The 26,896-nt window shown below is 48.0% G+C and overlaps 3 protein-coding genes and 1 non-coding gene across 6 annotated transcripts; 2 read left to right on the top strand and 2 right to left on the bottom strand.

The window, feature by feature from the left end:
• Positions 1–4,213: 4,213 nt before the first annotated feature.
• LOC133041791 (U6 spliceosomal RNA) lies at positions 4,214–4,321 on the bottom strand. Its single transcript, XR_009689363.1, has one exon. It is a non-coding gene; the product is annotated as a U6 spliceosomal RNA (small nuclear RNA).
• Positions 4,322–13,981: 9,660 nt separating this feature from the next.
• MANEAL (mannosidase endo-alpha like) lies at positions 13,982–21,979 on the top strand. Of its 2 annotated transcripts, XM_061122340.1 has the most exons (4): positions 13,982–14,541; positions 15,768–15,877; positions 17,975–18,051; positions 19,627–21,979. In XM_061122340.1, the coding sequence occupies exons 1-4, from the start codon at positions 13,998–14,000 to the stop codon at positions 20,261–20,263; spliced, it is 1,368 nt and encodes a 455-aa protein (XP_060978323.1). In that variant the 5' UTR covers positions 13,982–13,997; the 3' UTR covers positions 20,264–21,979. The 2 variants fall into 2 exon arrangements, with proteins under 2 accessions (XP_060978323.1, XP_060978324.1); XM_061122341.1 differs by lacking the exons at positions 13,982–14,541; positions 17,975–18,051 and having other exon boundaries at positions 15,807–15,877.
• Positions 21,960–25,147, bottom strand: YRDC (yrdC N6-threonylcarbamoyltransferase domain containing). The gene is made up of 5 exons (XM_061122344.1): positions 25,010–25,147; positions 24,527–24,641; positions 24,286–24,405; positions 23,219–23,361; positions 21,960–22,877 (listed from the first exon to the last, which is right to left on the bottom strand). Exons 2-5 carry the CDS (start codon positions 24,572–24,574, stop codon positions 22,808–22,810), a joined length of 381 nt encoding a protein of 126 aa, XP_060978327.1. The 5' UTR covers positions 24,575–24,641; positions 25,010–25,147; the 3' UTR covers positions 21,960–22,807.
• Positions 25,148–25,468: 321 nt separating this feature from the next.
• On the top strand, positions 25,469–26,896 carry C20H1orf122 (chromosome 20 C1orf122 homolog). Of its 2 annotated transcripts, none has more exons than XM_061122342.1 (3): positions 25,469–25,715; positions 25,951–26,152; positions 26,420–26,896. In XM_061122342.1, the coding sequence occupies exons 1-3, from the start codon at positions 25,537–25,539 to the stop codon at positions 26,513–26,515; spliced, it is 477 nt and encodes a 158-aa protein (XP_060978325.1). In that variant the 5' UTR covers positions 25,469–25,536; the 3' UTR covers positions 26,516–26,896. The 2 variants fall into 2 exon arrangements, with proteins under 2 accessions (XP_060978325.1, XP_060978326.1); XM_061122343.1 differs by lacking the exon at positions 25,469–25,715 and adding an exon at positions 25,796–25,860.

The following is a 26,896-nucleotide window of genomic DNA, read 5'->3' as shown; positions in this document are numbered from 1 at the left end:
TTATGGAATCTTCCTTGCATCATTCAAGATCTTTCCTTGCAGCCTACGGCCTCTCTGATCATAGTGTCAGGGCTCCAGTGCTCACAGGCTTCAGTAGTTGTGGCATATGGGCTTTGTTGCTCTGATACATGGGGGATCTTGGTCCCTGACCAGAGATCGAACCTGAATCCCCTGTGTTGCAAGGCAGATTCTTAACCTCTGGACCACCCGGGAAATCCCCAAACAGAAATATTTAAACCTACTCAAGTGAATCAGCTGGAATCAAGATTGCCGAGAGAAATATCAATAACCTCAGATATGCAGATGACACCACCCTTATGGCAGAAAGTGAAGAACTAAAGAGCCTCTTGATGAAAGAGAAAGAGGAGAGTGAAAAAGTTGGCTTAAAACTCAACATTAAGAAAACTAAGATCATGGCATCCGGTCCCATCACTTTATGGTAAATAGATGGGGAAATAATGGAAACAGTGACAGATTTTATTTTGGGGGGCTCCAAAATCACTGCAGATGGTGACTGCAGCCATGAAATTAAAACACACTTGCTCCTTGGAAGAAAAGCTATGACCAAACTAGACAGCATATTAAAAAGCAGAGTCATTACTTTGCTGACAGATGTCCGTCTAGTCAAAGGTATGGTTTTTCCAGTGGTTGTGGATGGATGTGAGAGTTGGACTATAAAGAAAGCTGAGCACCAAAGAACTGATGCTTTTGAATGGTGGTGTTGGAGAAGACTCTTGAGAGTCCCTTGGACAGCAAGGAGATCCAACCTGTCCATTCTAAAGGAAATCAGTCCTGAATATTCAATAGAAGGACTGATGCTGAAGCTGAAACTCCAATACTTTGGCCACATGATGCAAAGAACTGACTCATTGGAAAAGACCCTAATGCTGGAAAGATTGAAGGCAGGAGGAGGAGGGGACGACAGAGGATGAGATGGTGGGGTGGCATCACCGACTCAATGGACATGAGTTTGAATAAATTCCAGGAGTTGGCGATGGACAGGGAAGACTGGTGTGCTGCAGTCCATGGGGTCAAAAAGCGTTGGACGCGACTGAACTGAACTGAACTGAGAGGAGTAGGATGCGGGTGCAGTGAGGGGTGGGAGAGAAGTCCAAGAGGGAGGGGAGATATGTGAACATATAGCTGAGTCACTTCATTGTACAGCAGAAACCAGCACAACATTGCAAAGAAACTATAGTCCAATAAAAAAATAAAACAGAGGAGACGATGGAGAAAAATCAAAACAAAACTTGCTGCTGGTTCTATGTCAACTATACACTAAATGCCTTGTTTTCATTTAATCCTCACTACAAATGTGTTTGTTTAGACTCTGAGTTGTGTCTGACTCTTTTGCAACCCCATGGACTGTAGCCCACCAGGCTCCTCTGATTTCCCAGGCATGAATACTGGAGTGGGTTGCTATTCTGTTTTCCAGGGAAGCCCCAGTATAATTGTATATAATGACTACTGCCCTACATTTCCTTCTTCCCTTCCCATCCAAGATTCTAAAAGGGTTATTTGCATTCACTTATGCATTTAATTTCTTTAAATTCACTCTCATTTTCAATCAAAATTATATGTAATGTTAAAAGTCAACTTATCAAAATAGAAAGCCCCAGCCTCTCTCCTCCCCACTTCCTGAGTTTCCTCCGCCAGAGTCAACTCTTTTCAACATTTTTGGTTGTATCTCCTGGTATTACCTCACATTTGCTGCAGAAGGTGCTGAACCTGACACAAAGTGGATCCTTTGCAAGTGGGGTTCTTTCTTCTTCCTACTCTGCTCTACAAACTTTGGGGCATGGTCAACTGGGGGTGATGAGTCCATTAATATATATGAAGCAGTTCATGAACAACTCAGCTAACAGTTACTAGTTCAGGAGACAGTATTGCACAATGATTAAGAGCACAGGCAGATGTAGGCTCAAATCCTACCCCACTCTCTTTCTATCTTTGTAAGCCTTTTCTTCTTCACCTGTAAAATGGGAGGACAATACTCATGACACAAGATTGATACAGAGATAAGGGTGTGGGTCTGGACAACCAAGTATCCTAAAACTTAGCTTCTGCTTCATTCCATCAGACAGAGAAACCAGGTCTGGAAGAGGTCGTGAAAAATGGGTGAATTTGAACAGGAAGGAAAAAGAAAGGCTATTCCAGAAAAGAGAAGAATTGAAGAGCAGACTTAAAGGCAGAGATGAAGATAGTGTGTTGGAGGAATAGTGAAAGTCGACTGATGTAACTGAATGTTGGATTCTTTTAGGAGTAGGAGGTCATGTCAGACAGGCTGCTGAGGAAAGCTCTGCCAGGGTAGACCACAGATTATTCCTTAGGGTGGATGGGCAGGAATGAGGCAGAGGGCAAAGAGCACTTGCTGAGCAGCGGCCAAATGAACTGGATTCAGGCAACAAGCCAGACTCAGGTGTGGTGCAACCAAGCTTTGCCTGGCTCTCCAGAGACCTGGTTGAGAGGGTTCTCAGAGAGGCAGTTTAGTTTGCGCCTCATAAGAGAGTTATCCTAGATAGTCTCTAAGAACCCTTTCAGTCCTAATGTTCTGTAATTCTCTTCTAGAATTTATGTAGTGACAGCTGAAATACAGAAAGAGAAGGAACTGGCAAAGAGGGTCAATATGACTTGGTCACCATTTGGACACTGAGAGTGAAAAAGTGCACTAAGAGTGACTATAGTTTAAAATACAGGTGTCTTTGAGATTGGAGTGCCCTTCAGTGGGGAAGTTTGAACTTACTATTTCCTTTGCTTGAAACTTTCATCCTTCAAGTGTCTGCACTGTGTCCTTGATGTCTCCCTTCAGGTCACCCTCACAGTGAGGTCTTCCCTGACTAACCTACTAAAAATTACAAAGCTTCCCCAATCTAACACTCCCTCTTCCCCTACTCCTGCTTTTGCTTTTCTCTGTAGCACTGAGCATCAGCTGGCCACTTCATTTAATTCATTGACTGATAGGCATCCTAATATGGGAACTATGTAGAAACAGTATTTAAAGGTATCATTGGGTTGGAGAGTTTGGGGGAAACAATGATGAATAAAGACATAGAAAACAAATCAAATGGTGAAAAAAGGAGGAACTGTTAACACCAGAAGAAACAAAAATTGTATAAGAAAGGAAGTGTAATCACAGTTCACACTCAGCACAATAGTGAGAAATACTATATGAAGTATTAAGTTTACTGGAGACTCAACCTAAAATAATAATACCACCACATGGGGCGATCAAAGAGGAGAACTGTGAAAGGAGTCATTTCAGCCATTCCTGGAGACGCCCATCCTGGTGTGTTCCTGCTCCTCTGGGGCAGACTGCTCTTTGGACTTCCGCAGCTGTCTTCCTCGTTGTTCAGGTGCTCAGTCATGTCCAACCCTTTGTGACCCCATAGACTGCAGCACACCAGGCCTCCATGTCCTTCACTATCTCCCAGAGTTTGTTCAAACTCATGTCCATTGGATTTCATGTCTGTTGGATTTCCTTTTTTAACCAGCTTCCAAGTTTCCCCTCACCTCTTTAAGTTACCTTCTTATTATATCCTTTGCTGCCTTCTTGGTAGAGAGGGCATAAGAGAAAAAAAAAGGAGACCTTGTATATCTAAAAATGTCTTCATTCACTCCTCACACTTTAAAAACTGGTCATAGAATTCTCGATTCAGTAGGACTTTTCCTCAGAATTTTGGAGGCAACTCTCCCATCTTGTTGGTTTCCAGTGCCATTCTAACTCCAAATCCTTTTTTTTTTTTTAAATCCCCAAAGCATTGGGATCTCCTATTTGTTTTCAATATCCCCAAATCTCATAATGATAAATCTTACATGGTTCTCTTTTCATTCATCTCTCAGTGGGAAGGCTACTAAAATCCAGAAAGTCATTGTCTAGAAAACTTTCTTGCATTAGTTAATAGTTTCTCCTTTCAATGTTATCTATATTTTCCTTGCGGAATTTGTATTAGGCATAGAACTCCAGGATTGGTTCTCTAATTTTCCCATTTTTCCTTCCAAACTCCACCCACAAGTTTGTTTTGCTTTCTCATTTTTACTTCTTAGGAGATTTTTTGGCTTTATCTTCCAAATTTTCTATTAACACTTTAAATTTCAGTTTTTAAAAAAATTTCTTTGGTTAGTGTGCTATTTTTATTTTAATTTTTTTAATGTATTTCTTTTTAACTGGAGGAGAATTGTTTTACAATGTTGTGTTGGTATCTGCCATACATAAAAAAATATAGAACGCTTCTTGAATTTGCGTATCATCCTTGCATATGGGCCATGCTAATCTTCTCTGTACTGTTCCAGTTTTGGTATGCGCTGCCAAAGCAAACACAGCTCTCCTGCTTTTAATTTCCTGAAGTTCTTTCTTGCTCTGTAACCCACTCCCCACCCCCACTTTATAAACCATCCTGTTCTTGTTTTATGAATTAAACATCTCTGAGGTATTAGGTGGTGGCATTTTGCCTGTTTATTTGGCTAGCTGAATTATTTCTGATTCCTCCAATCTAATTGTTCTTGCCCTTTTGCTCTTTCATTCTCCTCCCCTTTTCTTACTTTTTTTGTGCATTTGCTTATTTTTTTTTCTCTCTGTCTTTCATACAAGATGCTTTCACTCAATGTCTGGGAATCTTGGCTGCTTATTCTTGTTTAGAGTGAGGCACTAAGAAGCTGATTAAAGACCTGAAATGAGGGGCAGATTTGCTGACTCATGCATTTCAGTCTGGGTTGATCAGGTATGTGTAGGTGTAGAATTTTTCTCAAGGTTCTTTCTTTTTCTCCAGAGAAGAGTCACTTGGACTTCTGCTTAGAAGGAAGTATTCTAGGGGCTGGTCTTCCTATATTTATTTACATATTTTTACTCATTCCCCTGGATTTCAACGCGGCAACTCATCTCTACCTTTGCTGCTGCTTGGTGCCCCTGAATTTGGAGGCTTTCTTGCTCCTTTTCCACAGAGTAAATCTACCATCTCTTACCGTAGTGGGGAAGCAGGGCTTCCCTGGTGGTTCAGTTGGTAAAGAATCTGCCTGCAGTGCAGGAGACTCGTGTTCAATCCCTGGGTCAGGATGATCCCCTGGAGAGGGAAATAAAAACCCACTCCAGTAGTCTTGCTTAGAGAATTCCATGGACAGAGGAGCCTGGCTGGTTACAGTCCATCAGGTCGCCAAGAGTCAGTTTCATGGTTCTCTCAACACAGTCTAAGTTCTGTGAGGAAGAAGAGGAGAATAGACTCAGGACACTTGTGGGAGATACTCTTGGCTGTTTAGCCAGCCCTATTTCCTCCCTTCTTTGTGATTTTGTTCACACCTCTCTAATGGCCTTGGCAAGGGGTTGGCTCAGACATGAGCCTATGGCACAATTCTGGCCAATGGGAAGTGATGGGACACTGACCGGGAGCTTCTTAAAGAGTTTCTTTTCCTCTTAAAAAGGTTACAGGGACTTCCCTGGAGTCTGGTGGTTAACAACCCACCTGCCACTGCAGAGGACATGGGTTCAAGCCCTGGTCCAGGAAGATTCCATGCCATGGGACACCTAAGCCTGTGAACCCCAACAACTGAAGCCCACACATCTAGAACCTGTGCTCTGCAACAAGAGAGGTCACTGCAAGGAGAAGCCCACACATCACACGGAAGAGTAGCCCTTGCTTACTGTAACTAGAGAAAGCCCATGCACAGCCAAACTTATATAAAAATAAATACATTTTAAAACTTAAAGAAAAAAAAAGAGGGTTCCAAGACAGCCATTTTATCCTCTGCATCTGAAGATTGTCACATGGGCATGTGATGCTTATAACTGTTTCCCTCTCTTTTCAACCATGAGAAGAAGGCCAAAGAAACCTCAGATATGATCTGATGCCCTAAGGTCTTTGCACCACTGGATTAACCATCCCTAAAGCTAGCCTAACCTAAAGACTCCTCAAAAAGTGGAGTAAAAAAGCCCACAATATTTTAAGTCCCCAAATGGTGTCTGAGACCATCAGAATCAGCATTACCTGAGATCTTACTAGAAATGCAGAATCTTGAGCCTCGCCCTTGACTTATTAATTCAGAAGTGAAAGTGAAGTCGCTCAGTCATGTCCAACGCTTTGCAACCCCATGGACTGTCCATGGGATTTTCCAGGCAAAAATACTGGAGTGGGTTGCCATTTCCTTCTCCAGGGGATCTTCCCAACCAGAAATCAAACCTGGGTCTCCCACACTGCAGGCAGACTTTTTACCATCTGAGCCACTAGGGAAGCCCTTTATTGAATCAGAATCTACATTTTAAAAAAATCCTCAAGGGACTGACAGGCTCGTTAAAGCTTGTGAAGCACTACTTTAAACTGTATTTAGCTATTTCTCTTCTTAATTGCAGATTTCCCAGGTGACAGTAGTGGTAAAGACCCTGCCTACCAATGCAGGAGATATAAGAGACGCAGGTTCAATTCTTGGGTCTGGAAGATCCCCTAGAGAGGGGAATGGCTACCCACTCCGGTATTCTTGCCTGGGGAATTCCATGGACAGAGGAGCCTGGCAGGTTGCAAAAAGTTGGACATGACTGAGCGACTAAACACAGCACACAGCAACCTTAAAATGGGAAATCACCCTGGAGTATCCAGTTGGGTCTAATATATCAAGTGAACTCTTAAAAGTATAAAAAGGGGAAGGCAGGTGAGATGAGGCAGAAGAGGAGGTCTGAGAGATTCTAAGGGTGAGACGAGCTGGACCTGATGGTGCGGGCTTGAAGATGAAGGAAAGGGTCACTAGCCAAGATATGCAGGGAGCCTCTAGGTGAGAAAGATCCCCCACTGACAGTTAAAGAGAAAACAGGCGGGACCTCAGTTCTACAATTGCATAAAACTTGAATTCTGCCAACAATCTGGGGTATGGATTCATTCTCAATGCTTCCACAAGGGAACCTGGTCCTGTCAACACTTTGATTTTGGTCTTGTGTGACTGTAGGCAGAGAACCAGCTGAGCCACACGGTGCTCAGAATTTTTACTTCCAGAACCTGTAAGACAATACATTTTTGTGCGGTTAAGCTGCTAAGTTTGTGGCAATTTGTTATATCAGCACAGTCACGGTAGACAGTTCTGTGCGAGCTTAAATTTACTTCTCATTGGCAGCATCCCACTTCAAAGATATAATACATTTTTCTGTCCTAAGGCCAGCCTCAGGACCTCCTCTGATATCACGGAGTCTGTTTGTCACAAAGGAGATCAGAAATGTGAGGAAGTTAATAGCCCTAGAGAAAACTCAACCAGCAGATGGAGGGGGGCTGTAGATTATTGGTTTAGTCTTGATCTTCTTAATTCTGGGTGGTGTTTGTACACTTCTCAGCGGTCCTGCTAGAACCAAGACCCCATTATCTACAGCAGTGATGCTGAAACCCGGCCTCTGTACACTGGCAGCAAATTGAATCTCAGAGAAAGAGTTTTGGGTAAAGTAGAAAAGAATAGCTTTATGGCTTTGTCAGGCAAAAGTGGCCTTAGTGGGGCAATGCCCTCAAAGCTGTGCGTCCCAACCTGGACAGCGTAGGGAGAAGTTTTATCATAACTGTTCAAGAGGGAGGGCGTGATCAGCTTGTGGACATTCTTCTGGTTGGTTGGTTAGTGGTGTGGTAACTGGGAGTTAGCATTTTCAACATTCTGGTTCCCACTGGTCTAGGGTCTGCGTGCTTGTGGGCTGCATACAGTTAACTTCTTCCACCAGGTGGTGGATTCAGTATCTGCAAAACAGCTCAAAGATATTATTATGTATATCCCTTGAGGGGGCACCAGGACCCTGTCCCATGGCTGCATTATTGTTTTTTCTTTAATTGCATTAAGTATGCAGATCATTTTTTTTTTAAGTTGGAGTATAATTGCACTATTGTTTCTCAATTTTTCCTCCCTTTTCTCTGCATCCCCTCCCTTCCCTGATTAGCAACCATTTGAACCTGTCCTCTGGAACTCAGGGAAGGTCGTGGAGGCTGAATGAAGCCTATTTCCTCCAAACAAGAAACAGAACACAGAGAGACTTTTGTGCCCAGGAGCCCCACAGGGTCTTACTTGGTGTCAGCAGCAGCTTCCATAATACATCATTAGACTGCCTTTTCTTTCTTTCCTGTCTCATTCTCAGTTCCTCACACTTGCTTCCGACAATCTCCTCCCAAAGACCTCCCTGCTCCCAAGTCCCTTTCTCAGTCTCTGCTTGAGATTGGCAGTGTAAAAGTAATAAAAGGAAACCTAAGTAAAATGGAGTCAGAAGACACAAAGGTGGAGCTCTTCTGCATGTACCATTCGACATCAGGATAGACCCCAACAGGAAGAGAAGGTACCTTGCTTCTCCGACACGAAGTGACGCTACTTCATTATATTGCCAGCAGGAGTGAAATCGTGCAATGGCAACAATGGGACACCCAGCCCCCACGGGCCAGGACTTAAGCCCAGATAGAACCCACTGTTTTTATTTATTTAATTTTTAAAAAATGTTGGCTGTGCTGGGTCTTTGTTGCTGCGTGGGCTTTCTCTAGTTGTGGCGAGTGGGGGCTGCTCTTTGTTGTGGTGCAGGGGTATCTCGTGGTGGCGGGGCTCCTCTTGAGAGCACAGGCGCTGGATGTGCAGGTTTCAGTCTCTGCAGCATGCAGGCTCAGTAGCTGTGGCGCATGCGCTTAGTTGCTCCCCAGCATGTATGATCTTCCTGAACCAGGGGTCGAACCCATGTCTCCTGCATTGGCAGGTGGATTCTTTACACTGAGCCACCAGGGAAGCGCCCCACTGTCTTTTAATTGAGATCACAAACCTGGTCTCAGGACTTAATAAAGCTCAAGTTCTTGATGTCTCATTACAGAAAGAATTCATCAAGAGACAAAAGTAATAGGTAAATAGTGGATCTATTTAGAGAGAAACACACTCTACAGAGTCTAGGCCATTTTGGAAGGTGAGAGGCCCCCAAATATGGGGTTTAGCTTTTATGGGCTGGGTAATTTCATAGCTAATGAGTGGGAGGATTATTCCAACTATTTCTGGAAAGGGGTAGGGATTTCTAGTAATAGGGCCATTGCCCACTTTTGGGGGTTTTATAGTTAGCTCTGAACTGTCACATTGCTGGTGGGTGTATCATTTATCATACTAATGCATTATATTTTCATGCTAATGTATTATAATGAGGCTCAAGTTCCATTTGGAAGTCAAATCTTCTGCCATCTTAGACCTAGTTGGCTCAAACCAATTTATATAATGTCTGACAGCTATTTCCTAATGGCAGAAAGCAAGAGGAACTAAAGAGCCTGTTGATGAAACTGAAAGAGAAGAGTGAAAAATCTGGCTCAAAGCTCAACATTCAAAACACTAAGATCATGGCATCCAGTCCCATCATTTCATGAAAATAGATGGGGAAACAATGGAAACAGTGACAGACTTTATTTTGGGGGGCTCCAAAATCACTGCAGATGGTGACTGCAGCCATGAAATTAAAGGATACTTGCTCCTTGGAATAAAAGCTATGACCAACCTAGACAGCATATTAAAAAGCAGAGATATTACTTTGCCGACAAAGGTCCATCTAGTCAAAGGTATGGTTTTTCCAGTAGTCATGTGTGGATGTGAGAGTTGGACTATAGAGAAAGCTGAGTGCCAAAGAATTGATGCTTTTGAACAGTGGTGTTGGAGAAGACTCTTGAGAGTCCCTTGGACTGCAAAGAGATCCATCCAGTCCATCCTAAAGGAAATTAGTCCTGAATATTCATTGGAAGGACTGATGCTGAAGCTGAAGCCCCAATACTTCGGCCACCTGATGTGAAGAACTGACTCGTTTGAAAAGGCCCTGATGCTGGAAAAGATTGAAGGCAGAAGAAGGAGAGGACAACAGAGAATGAGATGGTTGAATGGCATCATTGACTCAATGGATATGAGTTTGAGCAAGCTCTGGGAGTTGGTGATGGACAAGGAAGTCTGGCATGTTGCAGTCCATGGGGTCGCAAAGAGTTGGACACAACTGAGCGACTGAACTGACTGACAGCTATGTCATTCTTTTAAAGGTTTGCCCTGTCCCCTTCCCTCCTATTTCAGCAGAAATACAGATTTTTTCTTTGTCTGGCAACAACTCAGCCAATAAGAGACTGGCATGACTAAGCCATTGAAAAGCCACTATATTTCAAGCTCCCAGTTTCCTCCAGTGGATTTTTTGTTTATAGTGGAAGTGAAAGTCATTTAGTCATGTCCGAGTCTTTGCAACCCCATGGCCCATACAGTCCATGGAATTCTCCTGGCCAGAATACTGGAGTGGGTAGCCTTTCCATTCTCCAGGGGATCTTCCCCACCCAGGGATTGAACCTAGGTCTCCAACATTGCAGGCAGATTTTTTACTAGCTGAGCCACAAGGTTTTGTTTATAGGGGCCCCTCCCAACACCCCTTTCCCTATAAAGTTTCCTCTCCTTTGTTTTACCAGGACTTGCATGTGGTTCTCCAAATACTTGCTTGTCCCAAACTGCAATTCATTGCTGCTCCTGAAGAAACCTGTTTTTCAGATGAAACAACTGGCTGTTTCACTATTTTAGGTTAATATGGGCAACCAATAAAGTCTGCTCCGTGAGCTCATCTTGCTTAGAATCAAAAGATAATTTATTAGATTATTTCAGTGTCTCACACTGGAGCCAGGCCTCAAGGAAAACAAATCAGGAATGCCATACCACTAAGTTCTTCTCTGTCCCTTGTTCCTTCTCTTTTAATAGCATTACCTTTTGAGAGAAAGACTGAATCTATCCTCAGCACCACAGAGAAAAATTCCAAAGAAGGATTGTAATCAAGGACCCTTGGGTCAGTGTTCATCTTGGGTCAGAATTCCAGTCTCGGATCAAACCATTATGGATGGGTGGTACTGTCAAGGACTCCAGGCATGGCCAGTGGGGACCACCATTGCATTGCAGGGCAGTCCCAGAAATAGTGAAATCATTGACAGCTGGGGAACCTTCCCACTGGTTATCTAAAACCACTAGCCAATCCCAATTCTCTTCCTCTTTAATGATTCTTTCTCAGTTTACTTCACGTGTTCTTCCTGTGCCCAACTTATAAATGCTGGTATTCCCAAGAGTTTCATCTGTATTCTTTTCCTCTTATTTTTACTTATTTCCAAAGTCATCTAATTCATTAGTCATCTAATTCCATCTAATGTCCAGAAGACATTATGGTCTTCTCCCCAACATTTAATTAACTCCAAAAATTTAATCTAATGCAGTCATGGTCGTTCCATTCCCCATGGCAAAAATCTGTTTGGGTAGAACAGACCTAAATCATATTAGATCAATGTAATTCAAGGAAATGCTTGCTTAGGACTTTTAGAAGGCAGCTTTGCTCACCACTATGCCACCAATGCTGCTTTGGACTGCTGGGAAAGAGAAATCAGTTTTACTGTTGTTTGTTGAATGGCGAAAGGAAGCATGCAGCCTCAGCTGTCCGTGGCCATCATTCTGTGTTTTGAGTGGACCCAGTTTTGGTATGAAGTCAGTGGTGGGGACAGCAGAGCTGTGAGATAAAAGCTTCTCAGGTCCCTGATGACATTGTTGAACCAGAGCTTCTGCCACTCTGCTCTCCTATTGGGTTTCCCGCATTGTGAGATGGTATATTTCCACATTGGGTAAGCCAGTTTGATTCAGATGTTTGCTATTGGAGCTGAAATTAAAATTCTACTCGATTCACACTGTTTTTTCTTTTTAAAAATTTATTTTTTATTGACATATAGTTGAATGATAATGTTGTGTAATTACTGCTGTACAGTGAAATGACTATAGGCACGTATTCTGTACAGCAAAGTATACGTAGATAGACATTCTTTTTCATATCCTTTTCCATTACGGTTTACCACTGGATATTGAATATAGTTCCCCATGCTACACGATAGGACCTTGCTGTTGATCCATCCTCTATATACCAGTTTGCATCCACTAATCTCAAAGCCCCAATCCAACCCTCTCCCACCCTTCTCTCCCTTGGCAACCACTGGCTTATGTCCCTCATTCTGTTTCTGCTTCATAGGTAGGTTCCTTTGTGTCATATTTTAGATTCCGCATGTAAGTAACACCATATGATATTTTTCTTTCTCTTTCTGACTTACTTCACTTAATATGATAATCTCTAGTTGTATCTATGTTGCTGCAAATGGCATTATTTCATCCTTTTTTATGGCTGGGTAGTAGTCCAATGTCTATATACACCACATCTTTATCCATTCATCTGTTGAAGAACATTTAGGTTGCTTATTATAGGTTTTGACTATTAGAAATAGTGCTGCTATAAACACTGGGGTTGCATGTATCTTTTTGAGTCAGAGTTTTCTTCAGATATATGTCCAGGAGTGGGGTTGCAGGTTCATATGATAACTTTAGTTTTATTTTAAAGAACCTCCACACTGTTCTCCAAAGTGGCTGCACTATCTTACATTCCCACCAACAGTGTATGAGGGTCCCCTTTTCTCCTCACCTTCTCCAGCATCTGAATTCCTTCTTGCTAAGGAATCACATGAGGTTTTGATCTGGATTATGCAAACTGTCAACAGTACATCATTTAATGTACAGGCCTAACTCTGCCTTGATTTCTAATGAATGAAACAGTTCTCAGATTTCTGAGAGGCTCCTCCCAGTTTCTAGTCCTCAAATTCTGCTCGAATAAAATTTCCCATTTCTGTCTTAGATCACCTGGTTAACTTTTCAGCAACACTACCACGAATTTCCTCGAATGCAGTTTCCTGGGCTCCAAAGCTACCCACATTTCCCAGTCTTGCTCCTCCTCTTTCTGGGTTTCCTTACAATTCACTTACTCATGAAATAAGAATCCAGTGCCTACAACTATGCCAAGCTCTGTTTTAGACACTGTAGATATAGTTGCTCATGAAACAAACTTGCTGTCTTCATGGACCAGAGAAGGAGGCAGACATAAACAAAACTTTTTCTGAATAAGTGAAATAATGAATAATGCAGAGTCCGGACTTAACGTTGAGTGAAAAACTTATCACTGTCTATAGAATATTACACCAAAGTATTCACTCCACAAGCAACCTTGGGAACTGAGTGTCAAACCCTGTTCTTCAAGCCCTTGGATTCATAAAAGGTAAATGTGACCCAGGGCCTGCCCTCTGGAGCTTGGAGTCCAGAAGGAACTTCCAGCAAGTGTTGAGTGCTAATTTTGTTAGGCCCTGCAAAAGTGCTTTATGATAGCCATCTCATTTAGGCCTCACTAACTATAGGAGGTTGTCCAAGGACAGAGTGCTTGGGACAGCTGGGTCGGGAGCAGGCAGGGTGGACAAGAGTTCTGGCAAGGAGACAGTCCTGATCCTTGGACTAAGGCCCGGTCCGTGTGACCTTGCGTAAGTCACGGTCTCCCTCGTTCTCCCAGGCTCTCGCCAGGGTCTGTAGTGTTTTACCTGGGGTTTTCCCGACGCCCCTTTAACCCGGGATTCATATTCTGCCTGGGGTGTTTGAGAAGGGGTCCGAGGGACGCGGGACCTGGGGCAAAGAAGGAAGATCTCGGAGATGGGCAGACAAGGTTAAGTCAATAAAGAGGGTACAGCGGGGAAGGAGGTCACTGGAGAGAACTATCACAGACACTGCTTTCTTCCCCACCTTGCCCTCTGCTCCCACGCCCTCCAGCGCCATCGCCCAGACCTTCTCTTGGGCTGCGGAAGGAGAGCGGTCCTTGTCCCCCAGCGGGCTGCTCCACCGCTGCCCCAGGCTGAAAGGCGACAAACCCTCGGCGAACCGTCCGCCTGACTCAGATCCCGGCCCCTTGGCCCGGGACCTCTCCGCTCGGCCACTCTCGGTCTGGGCCCCCGTCCACACCCCCGCGGCTCCGGACCACTTGGTCTGCGCCGCCTGCATTCTCTGTGTGCTGGGCCCGCCCGCACTGCGGGGGAGAGGCGGGGAGCCGCCCACGCCGCTCTCGGCGTCGCCGTCTCCCTGGGACGCGCGCCGGCTGCGCTACGCGCGGGAGCCGGGCGGGCAGCCATGGCGCGGCGCGCGCGGAGATAGCCGGGCGGGACGCGGGGAGCGCGGGGGCCGCCATGGCCCGGCGGCGGCGCCGCGCCTGCATCGCGCTGTTCTTGGTGCTGCTCTTCGCCTTCGGCACTCTCATGGGCCTCCGCACGCTCAAGGCTCCGGACGGACTCCCGGCGCTGGGCCCGGGCCTGGAGCTGGCGCCCTTTGAACGACACCCGGAGGGGGCCCCCGCGCCGGCCGCCCGGGCCCCGGCCGCCCCCGCCGCGCCGCCGCCGCCGCCGCCCCGCACCGCGGGCCCGGGCAGCTCCCCAGGGCCGGCCCCAGCGGAGGCCGAACCCGCCCCGGGGCAGAGTCTGCGCGTCTACTCGGACCTGCACGCCTTCTACTACTCGTGGTACGGGAGCCCCGGGCGCGAAGGCCACTACATTCACTGGGACCACGTCATGGTGCCGCACTGGGACCCCAAGATCTCGGCCAGCTACCCCCGCGGCCGCCACACTCCTCCTGATGACTTGGGCTCCAGTTTCTACCCGGAGCTGGGGCCCTACAGCTCCCGGGACCCCGACGTGCTACGGGAGCACATGACCCAGCTGAAGGAAGCCGCCATCGGTGAGCTCCTCCCTCCCCCGTCGCTCGGGCCCCCAGCCTCGCCCTTCTTCGTCCCCACACGCCAACTTCCACTGCTGCTATCCCCCTCACTCAGCCTGGCTTCTTACCCCTTCTCTTCCAGGACTCTAATTCCGTGCTCACCAAGAGGCACCGCCCCCATCTCTTGTATTCCGACCCCTCCACCTCTGCTCTCTGACAACCCCCTCCCCCCACCCCCAATTCCAGGGCCCTTTCCGAGGGCGGAGCTGCTGGGAGGGTCAGTGGAAGGCGTTTGCACCAGGGCTGTCCCAGGGACAGTGAGGAGAGGAGGGCAGTCTTCATGTCTGTTGGGCTTCTAGGTTTGGGTAAGTGAGGCCTGGGTACTCTGGTCCCTGAAGGAGTCTGGAGTTCAAAGCAGTAGCACCTCGGATGGCCTCTGCTTTCACACCAGGGACAGGGTAGAGCCTCAGCCCTTCCTACTTTTTCTGGCAGCAGAAAGGAAAGTTTGCACATGTTGTATGACAGACCCTGTTCTATTTGCAGTAAGGAGTCTTGGGGGCTTTTTCATCAGATACTCTGCTTGAATAGAAGTCAATCTGTAGGCAGGCTAGGCTGGGGAAGCTGACGTTTCAGATTTTGTCACTGAATTCTGCTGGATTTTACAGTACATTTCAATTTCTCTGGAAATGGTTAATGAGTGTGGAGGTTGGGGGGGGGGGGGTGGGGTGGGATTGAATGCCAGAGACAATGGTGGGATGTATTCACAGACAGCACAGACGCTGTCCCTCAGGACCGACAGAGGGTCGACAGTTGAGACAAATGTTATTTCCCGCAAGAAGGGGAAGATGACCTCTGCTCAGGGCTCCTCTCCCTGAGGGACCTCAGAGGTGCTCCTCTCCTCCAGAGATAGGGCTGTGGATTCCTACCTTCCAGGTGGATGAGGCATTGTCCACCCATTCCCCTTTGTTTAACCACTTGCTAATGCAGGCCAGAGGCCGTCAGGGCTCTAAGGCTCCTTCCTGGCCTGGAACATTAGGGTTCCTGCAGTCAGAGCTTCAGCACCGCAAGCGTGGACAGCTCCCGGGCTCCCAGCTCAGGGATCTGATCTGCAAGAAAAGAACCTAGCAGGAGCCTCAATCAAGATTTCATTCAGAAACCATTTGGCAGTTGGAGTTGGTTTGTGAGGAAGCAAATCTCTGTTGTGGGGTACCATGTGTCTCTGAAGTATCCTCTGCGTTGTGTCTCAGGCGTCCTGGTCCTGTCCTGGTACCCACCTGGCATGGCTGATGATAATGGGGAACCCTCAGATGACCTGGTGCCTGCCATTCTGGACACCGCCCATCAGTACAACATCCAGGTGAGTCTCCGAGAAGAGGGCAAGTGCCCTGTAGCCCATGCTGGAGATGTCCCTTCCTCCTCCACCGGGATGGTGCCTCTTGGCATTAGTCTAGGTATGCATATACATAGTAAGTGTGATGCTGGGAGACAGGGACCTGATAAATACTGCCTGTGTCACTCTTTATTTTTTGAGTTCTGGAAAAAATACTTTGGGAAAAATAAATAGAGGATAAATGGGAGACTAAATAAATATCACTTGGAAGAGAAGATAAAGGCAAGGGAGAAAGGGAAAGATATACTCAACTGAATGCAGAGTTCCAGAGAATAGCAAGAAGAGATAAGAAAGCCTTCTTAAGTGAACAATGCAAAGAAATAGAGGAAAATGATAGAATGGGAAAGACTAGAGATCTCTTCAAGAAAATTGGAGATATCAAGGGAACATTTCATGCAAGGATGGGCATGATAAAGGACAGAAATGGTAAGGACCTAACAGAAGCAGAGGAGATTTTAAAAAGGTGGCAAGAATACACAGAAAAACTATGAAAAAGTCCTAGTGACTCAGATAATCATGATGATGTGGTCACTCATGGAGAGCCAGACAGCCTAGAGGGTAACATCAAGTGGGCCTTAGAAAGCATTACTACGAAAAAAGCTAGTGGAGGTGATGGAATTCCAGCTGAGCTATTTCAGATCCTAAAAGAAAATGGTGTCAAAGTGCGGCACTCAAAATGCCAGCAAATTTGGAAAATTCAGCAGTGGCCACAAGACTGGAAAATGTCAGTTTTCATTCCAATCCCAGAGAAGGGCAATACCAAAAAAATGTTCAAACTACCATACAATTATGCTCATTTCACATGCTAGCAAGGTACTTCTCAAAATCCTCCAAGCTAGGCTTCAGCAGTACATGAACCGAGAACTTCCAGATGTGCAAGCTGGATTTAGAAAAGGCAGAGGAACCAGAGGTCAAATTGCCAACATGCATTGGATCACGGAGAAAGCAAGGGAATTCCACAAAAACATCTACTTCTGTTTCATTGACTATCCTAAAGCCTTTGACTGTGTGGATTACAACAAACTGGAAAATTCTTAAAAGAGATGGGAATACCAGACCACCTTACCTGTCACATTGAGAAACCTGTATGCAGGTCAGGAAGCAACAGTTAGAAGCATACATGGAACAATGGACTGGTTCCAAATTGGGAAAGGAGTATGTCAAGGCTGTATATTGTCACCCTGCTTATTTAACTTCATGCAGAGTGCATCATGTGAAATGCTGGGATGGGTGAATCACAAGCTGGAATCAAGTTTGCCAGGAGAAATATCAACAACCTCAGATATACAAATGATATCACTCTAATGGCAGAAAGTGAAGAGGAACTAAAGAGCCTCTTGATGAGAGTGAAGGAGAAGAATGAAAAGCTGGCCTAAACCTCACCATCCAAAAACTAAGATCATGGCATCTGATCCCATCACTCCATGACAAATAGAAGGGGAAAAAGTGAAAACAGTGATGTATTTTATTTTCTTGGGCTCCAAAATCACTGCAGATGGTGACTGCAGCCATGAAATTAAAAGATGCTCGGTCCTTGGAAGAAAAGCTATGACAAACCTAGACAGAATATTAAAAAGCAGAAACATTACTTTGCCGACAAAGTTCTGGTCAAAGCTATGATTTTTCCCATAATCATGTACGGATGTGAGTGTTGGACCATAAAGAAGGCTAAGTGTCGAAGAATTGATGCTTTCAAACTGTGGTGCTGGAGAAGACTCTTGACAGACCCTTAGACTGCAAGATCAAACCAGATCAAACTTTTTTCCGTAGTTTCAGGCAGCTAGTGCCGATCACTGGGAGCTGGCACATTAAGTTGAAATCTATTAGCCTGCAATAGCCCATCGGAATGATTCCTAAGGCTCTGCTGTGGGAGGTGGGAAAATTTCTCACTCCTCTTTTTTTGGGCCCGAAGGGCAGTGATTGCTTTTATTTACATTGTCCCCACCACTGCCAGGTGTCTCCTGAATTCTGCCTCTTCTTCAGGCCATGGCTGGAGCACAGACTTCATAGGTTTTGCCCCTGGACAGATACTCACCTGACCAATATCCCTTGTGTTTGTGGCAGGTGGCCTTCCACATCCAACCGTACAAGGGCCGAGATGACATCACTCTGCATGACAACATCAAGTACATTATTGACACGTAAGGCTCCAAGGCTTGGATTTTGGTGGGGATCAAAATGGGGGCAGGGATAGAAGGTTTGGAGGTGTAGGTCAAGAGACAAAAGGGCAGAATACTTGTGTCCCCAGCATCTAAAAAGAGTGAAACAGTATTGGGCTTGGAGACAGCAAGCTGGGATTGAACTCTGGTTCTATGGTCTCAATTTTGTGATCAGAAGAAAGCCTCTTAACCTGAGTCTTGTGAGAGTTGTTTAGTCACTAAGTCGTGTCTAACTCTTTTGTAACCCCATGGATCACAGCCTGCCAGGCTCCTGTCCATGGGATTCTCCAGGCAGGAATACTGGAGTGGGTTGCCATTTCCTTTTCCAGGGGATCTTCCTGACCCAGGGATCGAAACTGCATCTCTTGCATTAGCAGGCGAGTTCTTTATCATGGAGCCACCAGGGAAACCCTTTGTGAGAGTTCCATAAGCTAATAAATGGGAAAAGTGGCTTGTAAATGGCTTGCATCTATCATTCATTTATTCATTCAAAAAAAATTTATTGAGTGCCTTCCAGTGTCCAGGCACTGTCCTAAGTCCCAGTTGTTTAGCAATGTGTAGGGCTAGCAGAGTTTACAACCTGGTGTCTTTGAGATACAGTGGAGCAGACAGTAGTTATAGACAACAAAACAAATAGTGACCCATACTATGAAAAAGTAATAACCGAATAAAGCAGAGTAATGTGTTAAGAATGTGCTTAAGAAATGGCTTTAGAATGAGTGATCAAGTGAGCTTCTCTAAAACATGTGAGCCAGCACTTAAATGAAGAGTCAGCTGTGCAGAGATCTGGGACAGGCAGAAAACCCCATGGAGAGGGCTGTCAGATGCAAAGGCCATCTGATGGGACAACTTTGATAGCAGCCAGTATAGCTGGAATGTAGAGATAGATGGGGTCATAGCAGGAATGGAGGTAGGCAGGCCAGATCAAGTGGGTGGGGCTTTGCTGGTCTCAGTAAGGAGCAGTGAGATCTGATTTACACTTTAAAAAGAGACTGGATTAAGCACAGCCAAAAAATAAACAAATAAGAGGCTGGATTATAGGGAGATGGAAGTAGGAGCCTGGAGACCAGTTAGGTGGCTGTCAGTATAGTCCAGATGGAAGATGGTGGTGGCTTGGCCTGGGGTAGGGATAAGTGGTTGTAATTTGTTGTGTTAATCACTCAGACTCTTGGCAACCCCCATGGACTATAGCCCGCCAGGCTCCTCTGTCCACGGAATTCTCCAGGCAAGAATACTGGAGCGGGTTGCCATTCCCTTCTCCAGGGGATCTTCCCGATCTAGGGATCAAACCCGGGTTTCCCACACTGCAGGCAGATTCTTTACTGTCTGAGCCACCAGCGAAGTCCTGGGACAGGGAAGTGAGGCTTGAACAGAGGAATGACAAGGCTGCGGGGAGGGGCAGAACTGGGTTCTTGCTTAGAGGCATGATGAGTCCAGCTGGATCCAAAATTGTGCTTGGGCATCAGGAAAGGTCTCATCCATGGCCAGTCCTCTGGGTGTGCTGGCTTCTTTCCTCTTAGGCTGCTGGCTCAGCCTTTTCTTCCTCTTGCTCCTCAGGTATGGTTCCCACGGTGCGTTTTACCGCTACAAGAACAGCATGGGTAGGAGCCTCCCACTCTTTTATATCTACGACTCCTACCTGACGTCCCCTGAGGCCTGGGCCCACCTCCTGACACCAAGCGGGCCCCACTCAATCCGCAACACCCCGTATGATGGGGTCTTCATAGCACTGCTGGTGGAGGAGGGCCACACTCATGATATCCTGGCCGCTGGATTTGATGGCATGTACACCTACTTTGCCTCCAACGGTTTCTCCTTCGGCTCCTCCCATCAGAACTGGAAAGCTGTGAAGAACTTTTGCGATGCCAACAACCTCATGTTCATTCCCAGCGTGGGGCCTGGCTACATTGACACCAGCATCAGGCCTTGGAACAACCACAATACGCGGAACAGGGTCAATGGCAAGTACTATGAGACGGCCCTGCAGGCAGCCCTGACTGTGAGGCCCGAGATTGTCTCTATCACCTCTTTCAACGAGTGGCACGAGGGCACCCAGATTGAGAAGGCCATTCCCAAGAAGACGCCAACTCGGCTGTATTTGGACTACCTGCCTCACCAGCCCAGCCTGTACCTGGAGCTGACGCGCCGCTGGGCGGAGCACTTCGTCAAAGAGAAGGAGCAGTGGCTGATGTGAGGCGCCTCAGAGCCAGGGTGGGAGGTGCTGAGTCCCAGCCTCTCTGGAAGAGGGCACCATGCGGGGCTCGGCTGAGGTTATAGGCACTTGCTCCCGAGTCAGCAGCTAGGTGCTTCTGGGCCCATCAAGTCAGGGCCCATGGGGAACAGAGCTAGTTCCTCAGGCAGGTGGGTGTCCTGCAGGGACAGGAAAACTGGGGGGTGTTCCAGAGTGGGAACCCCAGGGGCTGGCAGGGGACTGCACTTACCCCCAGGCCGCTCCATGTCGTCAGTCACAACACTTTAAAACAATTCCTTCTAGCTTGGAACTCAGCTGGTTGGTGTTGTGGAGTCACCAAGTCACTGCACGTAGAAGGGTGTCAGGGCTCTGGGCCAGCATGCACCCGCTCTTCTGCCAGCCTGTGCCCTCCCCAGGCCTCCCTCCCACATTGGCTGTCTTCCCCAAGTTAAGAAACCATACTGAAGACTTTATAAAAGGGAAAATTCTTGGTTTAAGCTCTTCCCAGTAGATTCCCAGACCCGATTATCAAGAAATAATCCTGAGCATTCACACGTTTATTCAACACACCCTCGGCAAGCACCTTACCACGTGCCAGGTGCTGGGGGAAAACGTGACCAGGAATGGCTCCTGTCTTCCTAAACTTATAGGAGCCAGCTTTCCTTATTCCTTATTTGCTGTGGCCTCGTAGCTAGTGCCTAAGCACAGCTATGAGTTTTTCCTTTTTGCAGCTTTCCCCAGTGCTGGGAGTTCACTTCATTTTCCTCGAAGAAAACACCTCTGTGCTCCAGAGCCTTCACTTTCCTAGATGAGCATTTAGCTCCAGGAGAGGACTAGGACACCCCCCTCCCCATTAGCTGCCTGAATTGAATGAGGCCCACTCACTAGAGCCGTTTTCAGTGCTACTGTGATTTGTATTAAATATGACGTGTTGTTCCTATCCTCCAGCCAGCTTTCCTTTTGCTCCCTTCAGGTCAACAAACTCTGACCCCTCAGTCAGATTCTGTGATGAACTGACAAGTGGGATGGGCTGGCTAGCATATTAACACAATGGAAAGGCCGACTTTGCTTAAGAAATTAGTAGTTTCAACAAGACTTCTAGAGGGAATATTTAACAAACCAAGGCTTATTTACAAACTAATATGCTAATTGCAGGGATCCTCAAAGCAGGCCCTGGGACATCCTCTTGGCAATAGTCTTAAAATCTACTTGAAAACATGCATTCAAAACCACTGTATTGAGTTTATGGGCTTACGACTGAATCCCAGTTCTGAGAACTGGGATATGAGGGGGGAGGGAAGGAAGTGGGCCCTACTGGTCACCAGAAGGATTTCCCAGTTCCTTTAGGTAACAGGTACTAAACCCCACCAATGGATTGGGCAGGCCTGGTCCCCTTCCTGTGATTCAGTTGGGGAAGGAAACCAAGGCAGGCAGAGACAGGTGAAAAGGGCTGGATGGTGACCTGGAGTAATTTACAAGGAGTGACGATGAGGCTTCATCTCACACATACACATTTTTAGAAACACTGAAAGTACAGTCGGACCAGGGGGAAGAGGCAGTAGTTCTCATACACTGCTGATGGTGATGCAACTTGATTCAGTTCTTTTGAAGGCTAACCTGTATCAAGAGCCATAAAAATGTCCACATACTTGGACCCAGGACTCCTAAACCAAGGAAATAATTCAGAAGAAGAAAAATAAAACATGTACGAAGAGGTTTAATAGCATTCTTTTCTATTAAAGAAAAAACAAAGTTCAAATGCCCAACAATAATTATGTTTAATACTTGAGAGATATATATATGTAAATAAAAGCTGCAGGGTAGACACTGGATTTAAATAAAGGTATTACAGGTGTAAGTCATTATACTTTGTATTATGAATAAATAAGAAAAAAGTGGCTAAAAAGAACAGCAGAGATTTTCCAACATTTTTTAATAATTTGGACCCCCCTGCCCCAACTGAGCTTACTTCCCATCATTAGACCAAAATGATGACTCTGCCAGGCAATTACAGCACAGAACCAGCCCTGGTTCAGAGGAAGTAGTGTTTGGCCTATGGCTCCACAGGTTTTATCCTAACCTGGTTCCAGCTTCAGAAGCACAAAGTGCCTTTGGTCACTTGAGACTCTTAAAAAAAGCATCAACTGATGCGTTAGCTGATTTGGACCTTAAATGCCACTACCCACCAGAGAAGAGGTTCTCATTAGATTGCAAACTGGTTATTTATTTTTCAAAAATCAAAGGAAGAAGAAACCTATCTCTTAACCGAACCAGGCCATCCTAGGAATGGACTTAAAATTTCTATTCAGCTTTTAGCTAATATAGGAAATTATAGATAAATTAATATAACCTCCCAAACCAGGTGTGAGGCTTAACGAGCAGCTTCTGAGTTCTGGTCTATACAGTTCAGAAAGAAACTCTGCCTTAAAAGGTCAGACTACTAACACTGTAGCCCTAGCAGCCTCTGCAAATGAGGCCTTGCCAGCTACCAGCGGTCGGACACATAGTGTCCAGCACCAGTCATTGGGCCCACCCTCCTCCAGAGTGTCACAAGCAGGATCCATGTGAGGGGAGCAGCCCGTACTCCTGGAGGATGGCTGAAGTACTTTCAAGGGCACTGGGGAGGAAACGGAGGACAAGTTAGGGTTTAACTTCTTAAAGCCCCGAGCCCACCAGAGTCTGGAGATCAGGGACCTCTAAACTCTTTGTAATATCCTGTGTTCATCAAACCCGTGATGGACCCTTTGAATCCTGAAAAAGCCAGGAAACAACTAGCAAACTTAGTTCCACTCTACCCACCACCTCTTCAAACTTCCCACGCCACTCAGGGCAAGATAGGAGGGACAACTTTTTTTTTCCTGGTCAAGGCGCTTTTGTAAATTGCATTTCACAACCCCCCCCGCCCCACCTGCTCCCCGAAATCCTATCCCTGTGCCACAGGAAAAAAAAAAGACTCACCAACCAGGACGAATGATGCCAAACTTTCCAGGCACAGACAAGTCAACTACAGTTGAGCCTAATCGACACTCTGGGCTCTGGCCGTCCCCAATGGGTCCCCCATCAATGATCAAGGACAAGTGAGGCCACAGGTCCTGGAATTCCTGAGAAGAGGGAGAAGCATCTGCAATGTCACACCACAAACAGGGCACATAGGCAGAGGCCACACAGCTCTAAAGCAGCAGGCATCTTCCTCTAAGCAGGGGAAGGAAACTCAGGGTCTGCTGTGACAAAGACACTGCATTTGTACCCCGGATACTGCATCCCACGAGGTGTGGAGCTCCCCACGTTAGCACCCCAAGGAGCGCCTATTGAGAGCTTAAAGACAATCTTGCTATGGCAAGAGGAAACTCTACACACTGCTTCAGTTTGGGAGGGAGGAGTAAAATGACTGGAGACCTCGGTGGGAATCCAAAGCCCTGGGCTCTACTCTTGACTTTCCACCAAACTCTGTGTGACTGTATGCAAGTTATTTTATCCTGGCTGCACTGGATGGTCACTCTGGTCCCTCCACTATAATCCTGAATCTCAGCAGAACTCCAGATCAGGGTAGCAAAGAGAAATAGGTGGACTCAGCAAGTGCATGCCATTGGCACTCAACCCCTGGGCTGTGGAAAGGAGTTTCCCTTCAGAGCTGTGGACTGAATTGTTAAATTACCTAGCTTGTGGCAGAGCTAAGAGAACAGAAAAAGGAGTCCCTGGGATAAGTGACTTAACTTTTCAGTCTTCTGCTGGGCCGGGGAGAGGGGGGGAAACGACACATACTTATGATGTCTATTATTGTTAAAAAGACACTAAGGGGAAGAAAAATCGATTCTCCCCCTTGATTCTCCAACTTTAAAACTTTTCTGAGGTTATTCTGGATTTCTCCCACCCCTGCCAAATGGGCAGACTTCCTACTATGAAACCAAAAGGGTGGCTCTCCTGCCAGGCAATTCCAGTGAACCATCATTCCCCAGCCCCCCACCCCCCTTCAGAGGAAACTGGCCTGGCTGATGTTTCTGCAGGAGAACTGGGTATACTCTCACCTCAACATTCAGAGAGCTGGACTGGGAGCTGAGGTTGGCACTGGTGAGCGCGAGTGGCCCCCCAAACACCTGGGCCAAGTCCTGCATGAAGGCGTGGTCAGGAATCCGGATGCCTACAAGCTATGAGGCAAGGAGAAAGGGGATCATAAAAAGGTTGGAAGGGGTGGGGAATGGGCCTGGCCTGGATCCTAGCAAAAGCCAATGGCAGGAGTCTGGGGACACAAGAGAAAATCTGACTCACAGGAGTGAAAGGATTCAGGTCCTTGTTGAGCTCCTCTGAGCGTTCCATTACCAGGGTCACTGGTCCTGGCAACAGGTCCTTCAGGAGCCCCTCCGGTACTCTCACATGGCAGTACCTGGGAAACAAAGGCGGCGCAAATCCAACCAAATGAAAGGCACTGCTGGTCCTATTCCAGAACCTAGGAAGATCTAGGAAAGGTGACCTGAGGGACTACAATGGGATCCGCCTATCTTCCCTTTTCACCCCCAAGAGCTTGAGCAGAAGGCAGGGCTCCAGAGGAGCACCCCAGGCTTGGATCCCACAGGTCTCTGGTCTGGGAGACTACAACAGCTGCACCGCTACCGCGCTCCGAGTTTTATTTTCTTCAAAGTACTCCCTCTGTTAATTTAAGCTACCGTGCTCCCCCTCCTTTCTTCTTAAGCCGTAGGAGTACCCCCAACCCATTATCACAAAAAACGCCAGGAGAATAGGGACTCCGCCTGCCTCTTTCAGCGCCGAGTCCCCGATCACGTTCGAGGCCTGGCAGACGCTAACTGCTCCATACACATTTCCAGTTCCGGATTCCTGGGTGAGCCTGGACAAAGCCCCTCCCGCTCTCTGCGCCTCAGTCTCCCAAGCCTGTCACCGGAAACCCCTCCCGCGGTGCCGCCCCCATTGGGGCCGGGTCGGGGCGGCCTCACCTGTAGACGTCGGCCACGCGGCCCAGGCATACGGCCAGCGGCTTGGTCTCGCTGCGGCCCTTGACACGGTACACGGCGCCCAGTGCTTCCGAGCAGCTCGCCGAGCAGGCCAGGCCGTACAGCGTATCGGTGGGGACGGCCACCACGGCGCCGGCGCGCAGCTCGGCCACGGCGGCCCGCAGCGCCTCGGTCCAGCCGCCGTGCTCCGGGTTTGCGGCCCGCACGGCCCCGCTCCCCGGGAGCCGCAACCGCCGGGCCCCCGGCGCCGGGCTTGGCGGGCGAAGGAGGCGCCCGCTCCGGGCTGAGCCCGCCGGCCCCTCGCTCAACCCCATGCTGGCAGCTACCGCGGCCCTCAGCCCCCTGCACGGACGTGCCGGAGACATCCGCCTAGGCCCTCTTCCGGGAGGAAGTGACGCATCCAGTCATCTTCCGGTCCAGGAGGCTCGGCCCCACCTCCGCGCCGGGCAACTTAAAGGGACCGCGACCCCCAGGAGGATTGAAGGAGACCGGTGGGGACGGGGCGGGGCGCTGCTTTGCGGAGCCCTAGCGCAGCGCTGGGGGCGGGGGGGGGGGTGGGGGTGGCCGAAAGGGGGGCGGTGGTCGGGCCGCGCAGGCGGAGATGGAATGGGGCCCGGGCTCAGACTGGTCACGGGGGTGAGAGGGGGCCCGTCGGGGCGGGGGGAAGGGGTTCTGACCCGGCGCAAGCGCCGGCCCTGACCGTCTGTCTCGCTCTCTCCCGGGCAGGGAGGCTGCCGGCGTGGACCGTGGGAAGGCGGGGCTGGGGCTCGGCGGGAGGCCACCCCCGCAGCCGCCCGGGGATGAGCGCGCCCAGCAGCTGCTGGACGCCGTGGAGCAGCGGCAGCGGCAGCTCCTGGACACCATCGCCGCCTGCGAGGAGATGCTGCGGCAACTGGGCCGCCGGCGCCCGGAGCCGGCTGGTGGCGGGGTCAGTGCCCACCCCGGGCTGGGCCTGGGAGGTGGGGACTGCCCACTGGCCGCACTTGCTAAGCCCTGGCTTCCCCTGGAGGGTGGACGAGTATCCCCACCGCTTTACCCCCTACTGCCTTTCATCTGGACGAGAGGCTTTGAATAAGTTAAGTGCTATCCATATGCCAAATGGCCATCTCTTTCGGGGCCTAATCCAAGGCCTTTCCTCCCAACCTCACTTTCTCTTTTCTCTCTTTCCTTTTTTTTTCCCCCCTGTTCCAATCAGAATGTCTCAGCCAAACCTGGAGCGCCCTCCCAGCCAGCTGTCTCCTCCAGAGGTGGCTTTCCAAAGGATGCTAGCGATGGAGCTGCGGAGCCCTGACCATCCCCGAGCTGGGCGCCCTATCTTCTCTCCCTCCCCGGGGCTGGTGGCTGGACTCTGAACAACTCCCTTTCAATAAAGGGGCCAGTCTTCACTGGCAATGGCTGGTATTTGGCTCTCAGCCTGGGGAGGCAGCTAGGCTAGCAGCTGGGTTCACTCCCACTTCATCCTGGCTGAAGGCAGTGCTGAGCTCGGAAATGTAGCCGACGAATGAATACCCAGTCTGATTACCCAGATTTGGGCAGACCAGCAGTACTCGCCAGAATTATCTGGCCTGCTTTGGGGGATCCAGGTGGTGTTACATGTCCATTTCATGCTTTGGGGGCTCCTAGCCCCAGAAAACACTTTGAGCAGAGCCTTTATTAAAAGGAATCCTGCAGA

This window comes from Dama dama, chromosome 20 (genome assembly GCF_033118175.1).
Source record: "Dama dama isolate Ldn47 chromosome 20, ASM3311817v1, whole genome shotgun sequence".
Taxonomy (NCBI): Eukaryota; Metazoa; Chordata; class Mammalia; order Artiodactyla; family Cervidae; genus Dama; species Dama dama.
Note: the sequence above shows the minus strand (reverse complement) of the source record. Positions and strands in the feature narration are given on the sequence as shown.

What these genes read in the sequence shown, in the direction of transcription:
- MANEAL (XM_061122340.1), top strand. Translation starts at nt 13,998, where the DNA reads ATGGCCCGGCGGCGGCGCCGCGCCTGCATCGCGCTGTTCTTGGTGCTG. An exon ending in CCCATCAGTACAACATCCAG is followed by an intron (nt 15,878 to 17,974) that starts GTGAGTCTCCGA and finishes TGTTTGTGGCAG; the next exon opens with GTGGCCTTCCACATCCAACC. An exon ending in ATCAAGTACATTATTGACAC is followed by an intron (nt 18,052 to 19,626) that starts GTAAGGCTCCAA and finishes CTTGCTCCTCAG; the next exon opens with GTATGGTTCCCACGGTGCGT.
- YRDC (XM_061122344.1), bottom strand. Translation starts at nt 24,574, where the DNA reads ATGGAACGCTCAGAGGAGCTCAACAAGGACCTGAATCCTTTCACTCCT. An exon ending in ACCTGAATCCTTTCACTCCT is followed by an intron (nt 24,406 to 24,526) that starts GTGAGTCAGATT and finishes CTTGCCTCATAG; the next exon opens with CTTGTAGGCATCCGGATTCC. An exon ending in GGCATCATTCGTCCTGGTTG is followed by an intron (nt 22,878 to 23,218) that starts GTGAGTCTTTTT and finishes TTTCCTCCCCAG; the next exon opens with TGCCCTTGAAAGTACTTCAG.
- C20H1orf122 (XM_061122342.1), top strand. Translation starts at nt 25,537, where the DNA reads ATGCTGGCAGCTACCGCGGCCCTCAGCCCCCTGCACGGACGTGCCGGA. An exon ending in AGGAGGATTGAAGGAGACCG is followed by an intron (nt 25,716 to 25,950) that starts GTGGGGACGGGG and finishes TCTCCCGGGCAG; the next exon opens with GGAGGCTGCCGGCGTGGACC. An exon ending in CGGAGCCGGCTGGTGGCGGG is followed by an intron (nt 26,153 to 26,419) that starts GTCAGTGCCCAC and finishes TGTTCCAATCAG; the next exon opens with AATGTCTCAGCCAAACCTGG.